We start from the raw sequence: 15,216 nt of genomic DNA on the forward strand, positions 1-15,216 counted from the left end.
CTGGAATTCAATGGGGCTTACTTTTGAGTAGACATATATAGGATTGCACTGTAAAATCTATCAGATGGCCAAACACCAGAGGTAAAATCCAGTGTAAGTCCTAGAGTAGACTCATTAAAATGAATGGAACTTAAGTTAGCCATGACTAATGTAAGTCCCATTCATTTCAATGGGTGCACTCTAAGTAGGATTTATTTATGTCGGATTTTTCCCAGGGATAGCAAATTGATCAATGCTAAGACCACAACATGACTGCATAATGGCTTGCATAGCTGCAGATAAGGTGCATATTTTATGTGCAGTTTTCATTAAGAAGATGCAGAGATGTAGATGCTTTGAGTTAAACTTTCAAAATCAGAATGTTGGCTTCAAAATTAAAAAGTGCTGTCTCAATATTTTATATTCTTTTTGTTGTTGTTTCGATCACAGACATCAGTAATTCTTTATCAGCAGACCAGAGAATTGACATGTCTTACTCTTATGCAGTTTGTTTCAAGACAATTCCACCCCGCCCAAGCAACTGCTGTCGATTTTTAATGCTGAACTTATAGCATGAAAACGTGTTAAAAGAAAAAAAGACATGACACATTTCATGTTACCATTGATCTTACAGGGAAAAATAAAAGTATTTTCTGCAACATAAAACCAATTTTCTTCCAGGAGAGGGATAGAAGAAAAATGTTATTCAACTGGAAATCATATCGTGTTATTTTCCAAAACATTCCTCAATTACATATTGATGACTGTGTGTTATTCACTAACATTACAGAATGAAGTTTCACCTGGTGTGATAAAGTTTGCTACAGTTATTCCTTAATATTCTGATTGCTTTTGGCTCGTTATTGGTTCAGGCTGGAAATTAAATCTGCCAATCATGATCGCGAAATTATATTATTTTGCTATCATGCTTAACCACTCTTCCACCACCCGCACTTTTCTCCACTAATAAATTAAGGGTTTTCAATCCTTGAACTGTATGGGGTGTTTCATACACCAATTCCAGATTTCCTTCTGAGTGCACAATTCAACAGGAGTGGCCACCAGTCCCGGTTCTCTGATGAGTACTCCTGCGTTTTCAATCACTGGTTTTTCACTTTACATTTTTAGATGTCTACTTTAAAAGCATTCTTACGCGTACATCTACACATGTCTAAAGAAGCCCGATAATGTCAGTTTAACTAGTGCATGACTCCATATGAATAACTCTAGCAGTGAATTTTAACAATGTCTTCATAAAATCAACATTTTTTAAAAGACAGGAATTGTTCAAAGATTCAGAATATGGCACCTTTGAATTTTCATAATTTTACTAAAAATTTCTTCTGTTCTAGAGTAAAGACCATATCTATGAGTACGTAAGGAAACAAACCAGGGCCCAGAGCAGTTTTATTTTATCCATCACTTTTGGCTGCAGTCCTCAAGACTATATAACCCTCATGCCTCATTTTCAATGAGGAAATTTAGCAGCCCTTCTGTCCTGATGAATTGCCAGGATGCTCATTTTTAAAACATGAAGGCTGGCATAGGTAAGGAGACACATCTGGATATTGTAATGTAAGTCTGTATCTTCTTTCCACTTGTAATAAGGCAATACGTATTCCCAGTAGCAATGTATGGCTGTGAGAGCTGGACTATACGGAAGGCTGAGCGCCGAAGAATCGATGCTTTCGAACTGTGGTGCCGGAGAAGACTCTTACGAGTCCCCTGGACTGCAAGGAGGTCAAATCAGTCCATCCTAAAGGAAATCAACCCGGAGTGCTCCTTGGAAGGACAGATACTGAAGCTGAAGCTCAAATATTTTGGCCACCTAATGCGAAGAGAAAACTCCCTGGAAAAGACTCTGATGCTGGGAAAGACTGAAGGCAAAAGGAGAAGGGGATGGCAGAGGATGAGATGGCTAGATAGCATCAGCGATGCGCAATGAATATGAACTTGAGCACGCTCCGGGAGAGAGCGCAGGACAGGAAGGCCTGGCATGCTATGGTCCATGGGGTCACGAAGAGTCGGACACGACTGAACGACTGAACAACAACAACAATTCCTTTTCCACCCAACGCCCTAATTTACTACTTTCACAGTGCAATCTTCGACATGTCTACTCAGAAGCCCCATTGAGTTCAACATGAAAGTGTCTGTAGGTTTTTAGCCATGGTGAATTATGAAATGATTATGAGTTGGATCCAGACTTCCTGTGAACAGAACTCCACTCATGGTACATTCCTATTGGAAGAAAGAGGCAAGGAGGAGAAACTGATTTTTTCCAGTTCCTTTTCCTCCCCGCATTCCTCTGTGCTCTCTGAAAAGATGCTCTGGAGGTTTGGAGGCATGGAATGCTGCAGGGAGAAGAGCAAGCCCCTGCTGGATCTTGGCCTCTTCTGTAGGAAAGAAGCCAAGATCCAGGAAATGTTCCATTTGCAGAAGGAAAAGTATGGATCCAACTTTATTTTTTCTCAACCAAAACCTTCTTTTTCAATTTAATGGATTATCCGTTTAATGGGACTTCATTTAATTATTTATAAAAACATTTTTATACCGCCTTTTGGCCCTAATATGGGACCCCAAGGCAGTTTAGAGAGTAACATCTCAAGGCACTTAACAACAGAGAGCATTAAAAACCCAGAGTAAAACAGTTAAACTAAAGCTTATAGTCAACAGGTTTAAAATACACTAAAAGCCTGGTGGGATAAGAATGCCTGATCTGCCTTCACCATCTTAACTTCGTTCTGAATATATCATTTGAATTCAGTCTTCTGGGGCAGAATGCACACAGAGTTTTGGATCAGGGCCATGTTGTATATTGCTTCCATCACAACCAAAATCTAGAGCTCAGTAAGGTCTGAGCAGTTCTACTGGCTCATCACAGATTCAGACTGAGACATTATGAGAAACCACTTAGGCGCTCACAGAAGTACAACAATGGACATACATATGAGGTCTCTATTAGAGCCAAAGAAGTATACTGAAAAGTATGTATGAGCTTTTTACTACTTCTACAGCATTGTTTCCAAGATAAACAAACATACCCCAATCTAACTACTGGATGCATTCTAAACCTCCTGCCTTAAAATGATATCTGCCCATCACAGTAGTATTATGGGGCATCTGTGTAAAATCTAGAAAGGTGAGCAAATAAGAATTCACATAAACGTTCATTATATGTATAAACAACTTCACATATTTGACATTTTAAGCATAGCTCTCAAATATTGTGCATACAAGAGGAAGTGAAATTAAAATCAAAGCAGCTCTTGATAATTTTCTTAAAGATAAGAAATAATTTATTTCTCTTTGATCTTCACAATTACCACATATTACCTAGCTACACGACCAATGCCATTACATATCACAGGAGAATTCTTCACCAACACTTTACTTGAACAAAGACAATCGCAATTTAAAAATTAAATGTACTGTACAATGTGCTGTTGGACAAAATGCCATTCTTAAGCTTCATGAGGAGATGTGGCATGTGATTTATGAACAGATGGAACATATAACGTTAAAAAATTTAAACTGCCAGTAAGCAAGAATAAGGTATAAAGCATTTTGTTTTGGCATTGTAGTTTTAGTAAAGTATTAAAAAAAGGAAGATAGAGGAAAAGACCCAGTTCTTAATTTTCAGTACATAAAATCAGATATGAAAGTAATTGGCTCCTTCCTTTTAAAAGTTTTGCTTTTATTTTTTAAATAGAAATGAATATTATGAATATATTGCAGAGTAAAGAAAGGCTGCAAAATTACCAGTTAAAGAAAATACTATTGTATGAAAAGCAAATGTAAAATTACCAAGTAATTTGCTTACAAAAAAAGGCAAAACTATAAACAGTCACAAAATATATAAAAATGCCACTTTGAACGAGGCAATCGTACTCTACCAAAACTGGTAGAAGACTTTTTTCAGAACAGATGTATTCATACAGTAGTAACTGATAAAAAAGCATTGTGCACTCTTGTGTCATCTGGAGATTTAGCACCATGTGTCATAAGTTCCTGGATAGTCATCCAGTTGTCCAAGATCTTCTTGTTCCTCTTTTTCATCATCTTTTTGTGACTGAGTTCAATGATGTTAATTTCCTTTTTGCCCTCACTGCCGCTTTGCGGGCTTTCTTTAAGACACTCTAACCTGCTACGCATCATGAATTCCCGACGCCTTCTCTGTTCCTTGGCTCGTACCAGGTGCTGCTTCCGCTCCTCTTTGCTCCAGTAACGACCCATCTTCATTTCACTCATTGTATCATCATCTGTTGTCATCCCGCTGCGTTCCTCTTTAATCTTTAAGGCACGTTCCTTCAGGATTCTGTCTCTTACTGGTCTTTTTGTGATATACCTTGTCCCATCACTCCTTATTTTCACTTTCCATTCCATCTTGGGCTCTGTACATTTCTGTGAATCTTTGCACATGTTCACTAGGCTGAGTTGGCTTTGTGCATACTCCACTGCAGATTTTTGTTGTATCAGCTGCATATAGCTTTGATAATGCTTAGCATGTGCAGGTATATTCCCATACCTATATGAAGAACTATGATATGGAGACAGATAAGGAATATGCTCAGGGCTTTTCTTTTCTTGCTCTGTTGATTTGCTGCTTTCTGCAATGGTTTCCTTTTCCTCAACAGAACTGTTGTGTTCAGTAGCTTTGGTTTTTTGGGGGGCTGTCTCTCTGCTACTTTGTCTTGAAGACAACTGATTAGCCACAATGGTACTCCTGAGGTTTTTCCTATTGGTGATGGTTATCATTCGCTGGAGAGAACTATCAGGAGATTGCTCTACATTTAGAGGAGTGCTTCTACAGCTCTCTGCTGTATTGTAAGCACTGGAACTGTCTTTATCAGATTTCTCTGGGTGCTCTATTATGTCATCCAGTTTTCCTCCTTGAAGGTCTATACTAGTGTTATAATTCCTGAATGTACCACCATGTAGGGCCCAAATGTCTCCATACTGATCTTTTACTTTTTGTAGCCGGTGAGCCTGCATAATATTCTGACACTCAAGCTCAATGTTCCTCAGTTCCTCATTGAGCAGTTGAAGTTCATGCTCAACCCCATCATTTTGCCTTCTGTTACATTCTATTGTACTACTTGAGTAATACAAGTCATACTCTCCATGATTTCGGATCTTACACTTGAGCTCCAACAGTTGGCGAAACCTTTCACAGTCCTCTTCCTGGGTTCCAGCAAAATCAGATTCAATGTATTCCCCAGACACTGGGATCTTATTGCACTGGAGTTCGATGCTTTCCAAAGTATCCTGGCCCTGTCCAAGGTCCCGTTGGCTCTGCAGAGATGTGTTGTTCTGTTCCTCTGGTGGATTTTCTTGCTCTGAGCTCTCATCATTACGCTGGCTCTCATCTGTGGGGCCCACTCCACTATCTTTCTCATTGTTATTGGATGATGAGGTAGCAGTGTCTGTGGTGCCATCTTCTTCTTCATGTTTCTTTGGCTGTAAAACCAAAGGGCCCACAATAAGTATAGGTTACAGATTATATGAAATTATCTTTCATTTCTCTTATGTTTAAAAAGCTGCTCGAAGCACCTGCATGCTTAGGGAAATCAACAGTGTGCAGAGGTAAGGATTCTGAATTTGTACCAGGGAAAACTGAAGTCAAATCCCAGCTCAATTATGGACTTACTGAAGTGGCAGACAAGCCATGTTTTCTTTGCCAGCCCCTAGTACCTGCCATCTGAGGCACCTGCCTCACTTTGCCTTATGGTAGGGCCAGTCCTGTGTCTAGCAGAGTTCTTAACAATTTTGATGCAGGTGAGTATCTTGTTTTCCCCCCTGAAAAAGCAGTTGCACAAATGGAACTGCATTATAACCATGGGCCTGCTCATGCAGGTTGACTAGCTGCACTAATTTAGATGAGAATGCACATTCAAATATACATCTCACTGAGATGAAAAAAAGTGCTGATAGACATCTCCACTTGGATGTGCATTGGATGAATGTTTATGCTATGTATTTCCCCCTCTCCACCTAGCTTGTGCAGGAGTTTGCACATACAGTTGCCAAATACTGTTTTTAAATCAAATGTAAGAAAGGTAGGAGATAATTGTCTGCAACACTGAAACAACAACATCCATAACAGAAATTGACCTGGTGTATTACCAACACGCTATCCCTACTGCTGAGTTTCAAACTGTACTAGGAATGCCATCCACAGCAAAGTGCAATGGTAATGGGAATACTATTTGTACCCTGGGGGCTACTATAAGAGATATTTGTGCTCACACTGGCACTGTACCAGTAGAAACTGGCACAGTGGTAAGCTTTGCTGAAAAGCAAGTCAAATTCAAATACTAGCTATAATTGCAGCACACAGTTGGCAGTAATTTTGTATAGCTGCCTTGGGTGTCATAGGCTGGGGGGCCAACAGAGTGGCTTGCCTGCCAAATCTGTAGAGGATATATTTGTCAGTGATGGTTGCCAGTCCAGATAATGTGTTGCACACAAGTTATCTTTTGCTCTCATCTCCTACTCTCCTAATGATTTTGTAGAAAATTGCTAATAAATGTTCTCTGTTTCAAAGACAACCACAAAGGGATTTTAATATATGTGTTTCACCATATTTTCCCTCGGAAAATATTTAGTTAAACTCTAGTCTCCGAAATAGTTAAAACAAAATGCTTTAGCTACTTTGGGCATTATGTCAAGCATTTTTGTGGATCTCCTTTAACTTTCGTTCTATTAATTGCACCTATTTATTGCTCCTTGAATGCAAAGAGCATTAGTTTTCAGAACAATGAAGAGGTGCCTGCTTTTGCTTCCCCCCCCGCCCCGCCCCTAAACTAGTAGAGTTGAAAACAATTTTTTCCTGTTTCCCATAGACAATTCTCATCCAAAGTGCGCATCGTCTATTTACAATAGATCTAAGTGCACACAGCACCAGGCAAATGTGGTTTCTTCTTTAAGATGTATAATTACACAATTAAGCATAATGGCTTGTAATAATAAAATGTGATGGCGGGAAATGTAGTGTACCAGTAACAGGGAACAAAATTCTTTAAGGTTACTCTGTTAGTAATTGCTATTTTCCTCTATCTAGACAGACAGTGATGGACCAGGGTGGTGGTGGTGGAAATTAGTGACATACATATAAAGCCTCATTATTACCTTCAAGAGCAGAAGCCCACCAGCTAGTCTTTTATGCATCATTGTTAGAAGAAATTGATGGCAATAGGTCACAACAGTTAGAATAAATGCAATTAAAGTGTGTTGGAGTGTAAACTAAATTAAAAATGAAATCAGAGTTGGCAAAAGTGTGTCCCTGATCATTTCTGAGCCACTGCATTGAGGCAGCAGCAACACATTAGTCAGATTGATGGTCTGACAGATTCCCATCCCTTTGCCAGAACTCTAGCACAGCCGGGCAGTTGTTCTGTATGTGCTGGTCTGTCTCATGGTGTCCCATTTTCAGCAAGATTTTTGTTTTTAAAGTTTTGAAAATGAGAAGTGGAGAGTCTAAAGTTTGCCTTGCCTCTGTCCTGCAAATGTTTGGGACATGCACTCCACATACGCTCTGTGAAATTCTTTTTATATATTGCTTTTTAAGTTCAAGGACTTCACTTTAGCAGCTTGTGGGAACCCTAACTCATATTAAACAGTGATTATCATATATCATACATTGGTCTCAATCTCCAGACATCTTGATTCAAAGCTGATGTTACTACATTGTGATTTTTGCAGTCACCATTTAATGGAAGAATCCATATGAAATCTATCATATAGATTCTAGTACAACTGCAAACATTGGCCAGCTATAGGAAGAACTTGATACATCAGAAGCAGATAATTTGGTCAATATCTATCTGTCTTTTAAAGTATGTGCATTCCACACTGCACTGACCCACACTTCCTATAATCTGGCAGAGACAAACACAGACAATTGTACAGATATACACAGAGCAATTTTTCTCTGTGTTGCTAATCCTATACCTGGATCTACAGAATATGGTTGTTCTACTTCTGAGCAACCTACAGGCTATCTGAATTTTCCCACAAATCTAGGATATATGATAACTGATCTTAGAGAGCAAGTTAGGGATCACTCTTTGAGCAAGGCATTGTCAGGTAATTATACTACTGCAGAGTACTGATACCAAGGAATTCAATGGAAATAAACAGTAATCCAAAGTTAACCTCTGCCTCTTTAATTTATCTGTAATATACCTAATTGGCATGCATTTGTGTGAATGTGACAGTATGAGCCATTTCTTACTACTGTATATAAGCAGTTGTTTCCTTTCTCTGTTCAAAGTGAACCAATTTCATGGAGAACATGTCATATTAATTTTTAATTATGAGCACAAATTGCAATGTTTCATATCACTAATTAACCCATATTATGAATGTTAGTGGGAGTATACAGCAGAATTGTAGCTCGTGATAAATGATACAGATAATATGTTTGCCACACATGTGGTACAATCCAGATAGAGGAAAACGTGCCTTGATGAAGTGCTGAGGATTTCAGGGAAATTGCTTTATTTATTACCAGTGTGAAAACGTGAGTCAGGGGGCTCCCAGACGAGCACCTCCTCATGCTACACATAAAAAGGAATTGTGCAACCATTCTGTTTTTCACTTTTTTTTGTGTGTGTGGTAAGAAAAAAGAGAGAAGTGGTTGGAAAACACAGGAGGGTTACAAATGGTAGACATTGTTGTCTGGACCCCTCATAAAATGCCATCTTTTAGGCAGGTTGATTGCACAATAAGCCTCAGGAAGCGCACAATCTTAAGACATCTGTTAGAGCACTCTGATATTGGAGCTCCTAGTCTACCTGAAGCCCTGTTGGGTTCTTGCTGGCAGGCAGAACATGGAACGGAGTCTTTTCAGCTCCCCCCGCCCCCCATGGGGCTTTCCTTGCAAAAGTGGACCATTCAGGCAAGCTCTAAATGTTTCCCCAAGTTGGGGGTGTGGTCAGGAGCTGGGAGGGCTGTGCATCCTGTGGATCCACACCCTTTCCCTCCCTGCCCACCGGCACACCCACAACATGCCCCTTTTCCCCACTTCCTGAAGTCAGAGGAAGACACAGCAGAGGTTTCCATGGTGATTTGGAAGGGATGGGAGAGGGGATTTGTGCTCAGATTTTCCTCTTCCAGGTCAGATCTCTGTGTATATCCTTGCAGAGAAAATACGCACAGACCTATGTCCCCTGGAACACCCTCTCTGGGACCATAGGTTTGCTCTCTTAGACCCACAACTGCATTTATGAATCTCTGCAGGGTCTTTCAAGATTAAAAGATAAAAACTTAAGAGGCCTATTCTGTTCACACAGTGTCCCACTGACTGCCTGTGGAAAGCCCACAAGCAGGACATGAGTGCAACAGCACCCACCACCCTGCTCATGTTCCTTAGCAACTGGTACTGAGAGCCACAGTGCCTCAGATACTGGAGGCAGCATATAGCCACCATGACTAGTAGCCATTGATAGCCTTATTCTTCATAAATTTGACTAACCCCCTTTTAACGCCATCCAAGTTGGTGCCCATCACTACATCGTGCTGGTGTGAACTCCACAGCTTAACTGTGTGCTGTGTGAAGAAATCCTGAATCTTCCACCACTCAGCTTTATGGGTTGGCCCCAGGTTTCTCCACACTATGCATAATTTTGTCCACTTTTATCATCTCTCCCCATACTCACCCTTTTTCTACGCTAAACCGTCCCAGACTATGTAACCTTTCCCCAGATTTCCACAGCACTGTACCTGCACCAGCTATGCTTCAGAAACGTTATTTTATTTATTTAAAATACTTTTTATCTCATTTTATGGCCTTAAGAAGCTCTCAGAGAGGCTTAAAAGAGTTCTCAGTATAAAATCCCATTCAAGTCTAGTATCAGGATCAGAAATAACTTTGTGTCCATACAGATTGTCTCATTTTTTTTCCTACTCTCACCCTTGGCTTTCCCTTGTGTCAACCTTTGGCCACTGCCTATTAAGCAACAGCTGTAACTGGGGATTTCCAAGGCAATGGAGTAGGATTGAACAGCTAAAACTCACTCAGCTCATGGTGGGGGCAAGTCTTCCCTTGCTGGCACTTGGTCAAACAGCAGCTTCCACTGCGACCCTTTGAGTCAAGGAAGTAGATCTGAGCAGCTAAAAGTTGCTCAGCCCGTGATGGAAGTATGATATCCTGGCCCTGTGTACAAAGCAGTTTACTTCTGAGCTACCATTTCTTGAAATAAAATATCAGGAAATACGTGTGCTTAAGGTCTGAAGAGATAGCATGCACAAATACTGAATAAAGAAGGACATTGTTTATAAAATGGCACAGCATTGCTCTGAAGGGAGGGAAAGGGGTAAACCAAATTAATGTGGTGTTAAAGTAATAGGAAAGCAAAAATGCAGGAAAATTCTGACCTTCTCCCTGTCAGATTTCATTCTCATATTCCAAATATCCCCTTCTCATTTCTTACCATGTGTGCATCTTAGTGGCAATGGTCTGGTGAAGCCTAGGAATTTCATTTCTAAACTTATCATTTGGTTCTCTGTTTATTAAAAACCTGCACCTAATAACATTTCAGGCCCTACATTTTATGTCAAGCCTACCTGCTCCACTTCATTGCCTGTGTACTGCACTGCTTCATTATGCTGTTCTTCCAGCATTTCCAAGTTTAACTCCTCTAAGAATTCATTCCTTTCATCATCCAGCCATCCTTCTTCCATCTGTAAAGAATACATTAGTACATTACTTTAGGTTAGTGGGGAATGCATGCTAAAATAAGGTAAATCCAAATGAAAATGCCTGACTCGTTCTTTTTATAATAATGACTCTCTTTGGAATACCATGGTCTTGGAGCTCACTTTCCAAAAAGGAAGAGAGAAAAAAAGGATCATTAAAAAAAATTGGACTCTAAGTCCTTTTATCCCTTTCTGAAACAGTATCACCAATTTTCTCTCATAATGAGGGGAACTGCATGCACGGAACATTATTTCCTTTCAAAAAGCATGCAAGAAATACTGCATAATCCTGGAGCTGTCATGTTCTTTACTTCTAAGAGAAGCAGCTTTAAAAGAAGCCAGAGATAATAATATATGGCCATGAGACAATTGGTTTCTTCCTCTTTAACAACCTCTAACCTGAACCTCAACAGCATCCCCATCGTGTATTTCAATCACATTTGTCTTATTGATTTCTCAGGTAAACTTCCAGTAACAGCCACTATTACAACAACAAAAGAATAATTGATTGACAAGGTGCCTTTAAGGCATGTTTTGTTTCTCAGCTGTTCCTTGGAGATGCTTTATAAAAAAAATTCAGGAGAGCAGGACTTCAAAATATGTTGGAGACCAACTTCTCTAAACCAGAATGAGGCCTATTTTGGGCAATTTAACCCAGAATACACATAAATACATATAAATGTTCTGAGCCTGTGAGTAAACTTTTCTCTATAGCAAGCCAAGTAAAACAAATGTTTAATGAGACTTGTAGATATGGTGGGAAACAGGAGTACCAATGTCGACATTATTCATATCAATAGGCTGGAAGGATAGAGTTTGTGGTAAATAAAGTTATCATGGAGAAAATAACAAGAACATAAGAAGAGCCATGCTGGATCAGACCAAGGGTTCATTTAGTCCAGCATTCTGTTCACAGAATGGCCAACCAGCTGTCTGCGAGAAACTCATAAGTAGGACATGAGTGCAATAGCGCTGTCCTGCTCATATTCCCCAGCAACTGGTATGCAGAGGCATACTGCCTCTGATACAACAGGTAGTGTATAGCCATCAGGACTAGTAGCCACTAATAGCCACTAATAAGTTGTGACATTCTATTGTAACTACTAACTCTGCCACTTTCCTATAGCATCACTAAGGCCCACCTTATATAACACCTTAGCAATGTGTTAAGTACTCAAAAACTGCTTCTGCAAGGTTAGGACTTGATGCTGCAACGCTGCAGTGGTCATGGATGCAAGCACCAACCATGTGGTTTGGCCAGAAGCATATTGTAAGTCTCCCCCGCCCCCGTAACATACGTAGCTGCTTGTGTGAGAATTACCAATGCAACCCAGTTGAATTATGTTTCAGTAGCACTGGGATAATTGTATCCCCAGGTGCTCCTGCTGCCTGGCTCACAACTATGGCATTTCCCATACTTTCAATAACTAGCTTTTAACTTTGTTATTTCTCCATTTTATGGCTATTAATATTTTGGCTACCATAAATAGATTCCAAGCTAACTCCTGATGTTTACTTTAAACTAGCTTTTTTACATACTCTAATATTACAACAATTGGGTATAATGTTATCTCATATCCTAATGTAACTTTAATTTGTGCTCACAACCCTCAAATTTTATTTATTATATTTATATCCAGATTTTTTCCCCCAAAGAACTCAAGGTAGTGCATATGCCCCCCCACCCCATGCAATTTCATCCTCATAACAACCATGTGAGGTACAGTAAGGCTGAAACAGCAACAAGCTTCATGGCTGTGCATGGATTTGAACCTGGGCCTCCCCAGTCCTAGTCTAACTCTCTAACCCAGCCTTCCCCAACCTGGTGCCCTCCAGATGTTTTGGACTGCAACTCCCACAATCCCTGACCATTGGCCATGCTGGCTGGTGGGCACCAGGTTAGAGAACACTGTTCTAACTAAAAATTTAGTGTTCACACTAAAAATTATTCCAGATGCTACTCTTAGCAGCACTGGTATTGCTGAACCAGGAACTGCAATTAAATGTGCTTCAAAGAACAGGTACAGCCAGTTGAAGGTGTTTAGAGCTACTATTGCTATCTTGGATCAACAATAACTGTGCTTGCCATGCAGATCCTACTAGTAATAATCAGCGCAGGGTGTGGTGTAATTTGTATATTACCTTAGCTCTGATCCACACCACACTACAGGGTGGATCCAGACCAAGCGAGTGCTGCTATGGTCTTACTGAAACAACGCGACAAATTAGTCATGACTAATTTAACGGCAACTGATTTCAATGGGACTAAAGCATGACTAACCTTGTCTGGATCCAACCCTATGTTTGGATGTGCCATTACTTTCTTGATGATTTCTGTGCCTAGCAAGGAATCCCGGAAGCCATTGCTGTCCAGAAATGTGTTACAAATTAGAACCAAATATCATGAGAGAAAAGAACAGACTAATGTTAGGCCCCAGGCATTCATTATTTGTTGTACAACTGTATCTAGAAAGATGGATGCATCACTGATATAAAACCCCTTAAGAGCCTATAAGCAGAATGTTTCAGCAAGCCATTTATAGTTTCTGAAAGTTATCTAAGTCTACAAGAGCCATATCCAAGCTACATAAACCTGAGGTGAATTGCTTTCTTCTGCCCTTCTGTACAGCTTCTTTTATCAGGGCCATTTAGAATGTGAAAGCCTATAAAGGCAATATATGCTTCAAACTGTGATCCTGTATAACTACTATAGTCAAGGAAGGATTCCAGGTGACATTGAATTACATTTACTCAACGTTATTTAGAGAGATTGTGCAGTTGCCAGCCCTGAAAAATATCAGATCAATAACATGAGAGACAAATGGCAATATAACCAACTTTGCCGGAACCAATGACAGATGAATATAACAGTGTCAACAGAACGTCCTTTTTGCTTTGTAGTAGGATATAACAGAATATAAAAGGAAGCACAGGTAGTGCTTTTTCTTCCATGTTTCTCTTTCCTTCTTTAGTAATATCCTAATATCTCTGTCTGCCAAAATATGGAAACCTTTTCACAGACCTACAGAATAATTTTAACGTAATATATAAAAAATAAAGAGATCATTATTTTTGCTACAGATCTGCAAAAATAAGCCTCACACTAAGTCTTGCATGAACAGGATACTGTATCTCCACATGTAAGACTTGGATTGCTATGTGGTGCTGCATAGGAGCAATTTCTTTAAATTTCTCTTTGCATTAGTTTGACTGTCTTATGAGAAGTAGGCAATCAGCAACATACTTATAGGTGTATATGATTTCAAAGACTCCTTCAACTAGTACAATGGTGACTGGACTCCCATTAACTTTGTTTGGTATCTATTCTCAATGCTATCTATTCTCATTTTCTCCATTTTGACACAAACCTTTGCATTGTTATTTTTCAGCTGTTCATTATCTATGGATGACAGTGAATCTACATTCACTGCAAACCATCCTCCGTCTCAATGCATCTATTTACACTAACCTGCATCTCTGGTCTTGCTACCAGCAACACAATTTTCTTGCATTCATCACTGGAGAGCAATGCCACCGCCTCCTCCCGGTTCTGGACATCTTGGCCATTTATCTAGAAAACAAATGAAAGTGGCACATTAGTTTCCATTTCCACAATGCAACACACAATATAGAGCAAATATCAGCTCATTTGTGGTAAGTGTATGGACAATGAAGCTCACACAATGGGCTCATCTTCAGCCCCCTCAGTGGTAAGTGCCTTCACTCAATTATGCGTTTACTGTAAGAGTCGTATCGATCGTTGAAGGATGGCGGACATCAGAGGAAGCAGTTATGTTCATAAATGTCCAACCTGCGCCCTGGCAACATACATCTAGCAACACAATTAACCAGCCCTTGACAGGTGACGTTCATCTTTCTACGTTCAGAGTAATGGAAGTGTCAGTCTGAGATAATAGTGCTGGTGGAAGCAAGACTGGTAATACTACAGCTGAAATCAGTCATACTGGAAGCTTAGAGAGAGCCAATTAGAGGTCTATAGTATTATCTCTCACCAGGCAATACTTACTGGCCACTGCTGATTGCGGTTTCATTTAATCATTTGATCTGTGTGTGTGTGTGTGCGTGTGTGTGTGTGTGTGTGTGTGCCGGCGCACGTGCATGTACGCATGTGCATGTTGCCCAAAAATCATACTAAAGCTTCAATCCTACACACAGGATCCTACACAGGATCCTACAATCCTACACTAACTTACCTGGGAGTTAGTTCCACTTACTTCTGAGTAAACATCCATAAGATTATGATGTAAATGTATGTTGTTGAAGTAAAAACAAACAAACAACCCCCCAACCCAACATCCAAGTGCACCTCTGTAATTATGCCCAAACAATAGCCAGTGTTAGCTCAGTCTTAGCGGACACAGGCAACAAATACAGACAACAGAAGAATATCATACAGAAATGCTGTCAATTTTGAAACACAAATCATTCTTTTTTTGTGCACAATAGCCACAAAAGGTTCTAATATCTTTATGAGCAAAGCCAACATTTTCCATATCCAATCTAATCCATCCATCT

General features: G+C 39.9%; 1 protein-coding gene across 1 annotated transcript in view; it reads right to left on the reverse strand.

Moving 5' to 3' along the window:
* Positions 1–3,268: 3,268 nt before the first annotated feature.
* PDZRN4 (PDZ domain containing ring finger 4) overlaps positions 3,269–15,216 on the reverse strand; it is a 337,397-nt gene continuing 325,449 nt past the window's right edge. Inside the window, exons 8-10 of the mRNA XM_084811898.1 lie at positions 14,150–14,251; positions 10,549–10,665; positions 3,269–5,439 (exon numbers count right to left, since the gene is read on the reverse strand). Of these exons, the coding sequence (XP_084668024.1) occupies positions 3,913–5,439; positions 10,549–10,665; positions 14,150–14,251 (1,746 nt within the window). The 3' untranslated portion in view covers positions 3,269–3,912. The remainder of the gene's footprint in view (positions 5,440–10,548; positions 10,666–14,149; positions 14,252–15,216) is intronic.

This window comes from Heloderma suspectum, chromosome 7, assembly GCF_057233095.1.
Source record: "Heloderma suspectum isolate Gila_16-S chromosome 7, 16-S_ref, whole genome shotgun sequence".
NCBI classification, from domain to species: Eukaryota; Metazoa; Chordata; class Lepidosauria; order Squamata; family Helodermatidae; genus Heloderma; species Heloderma suspectum.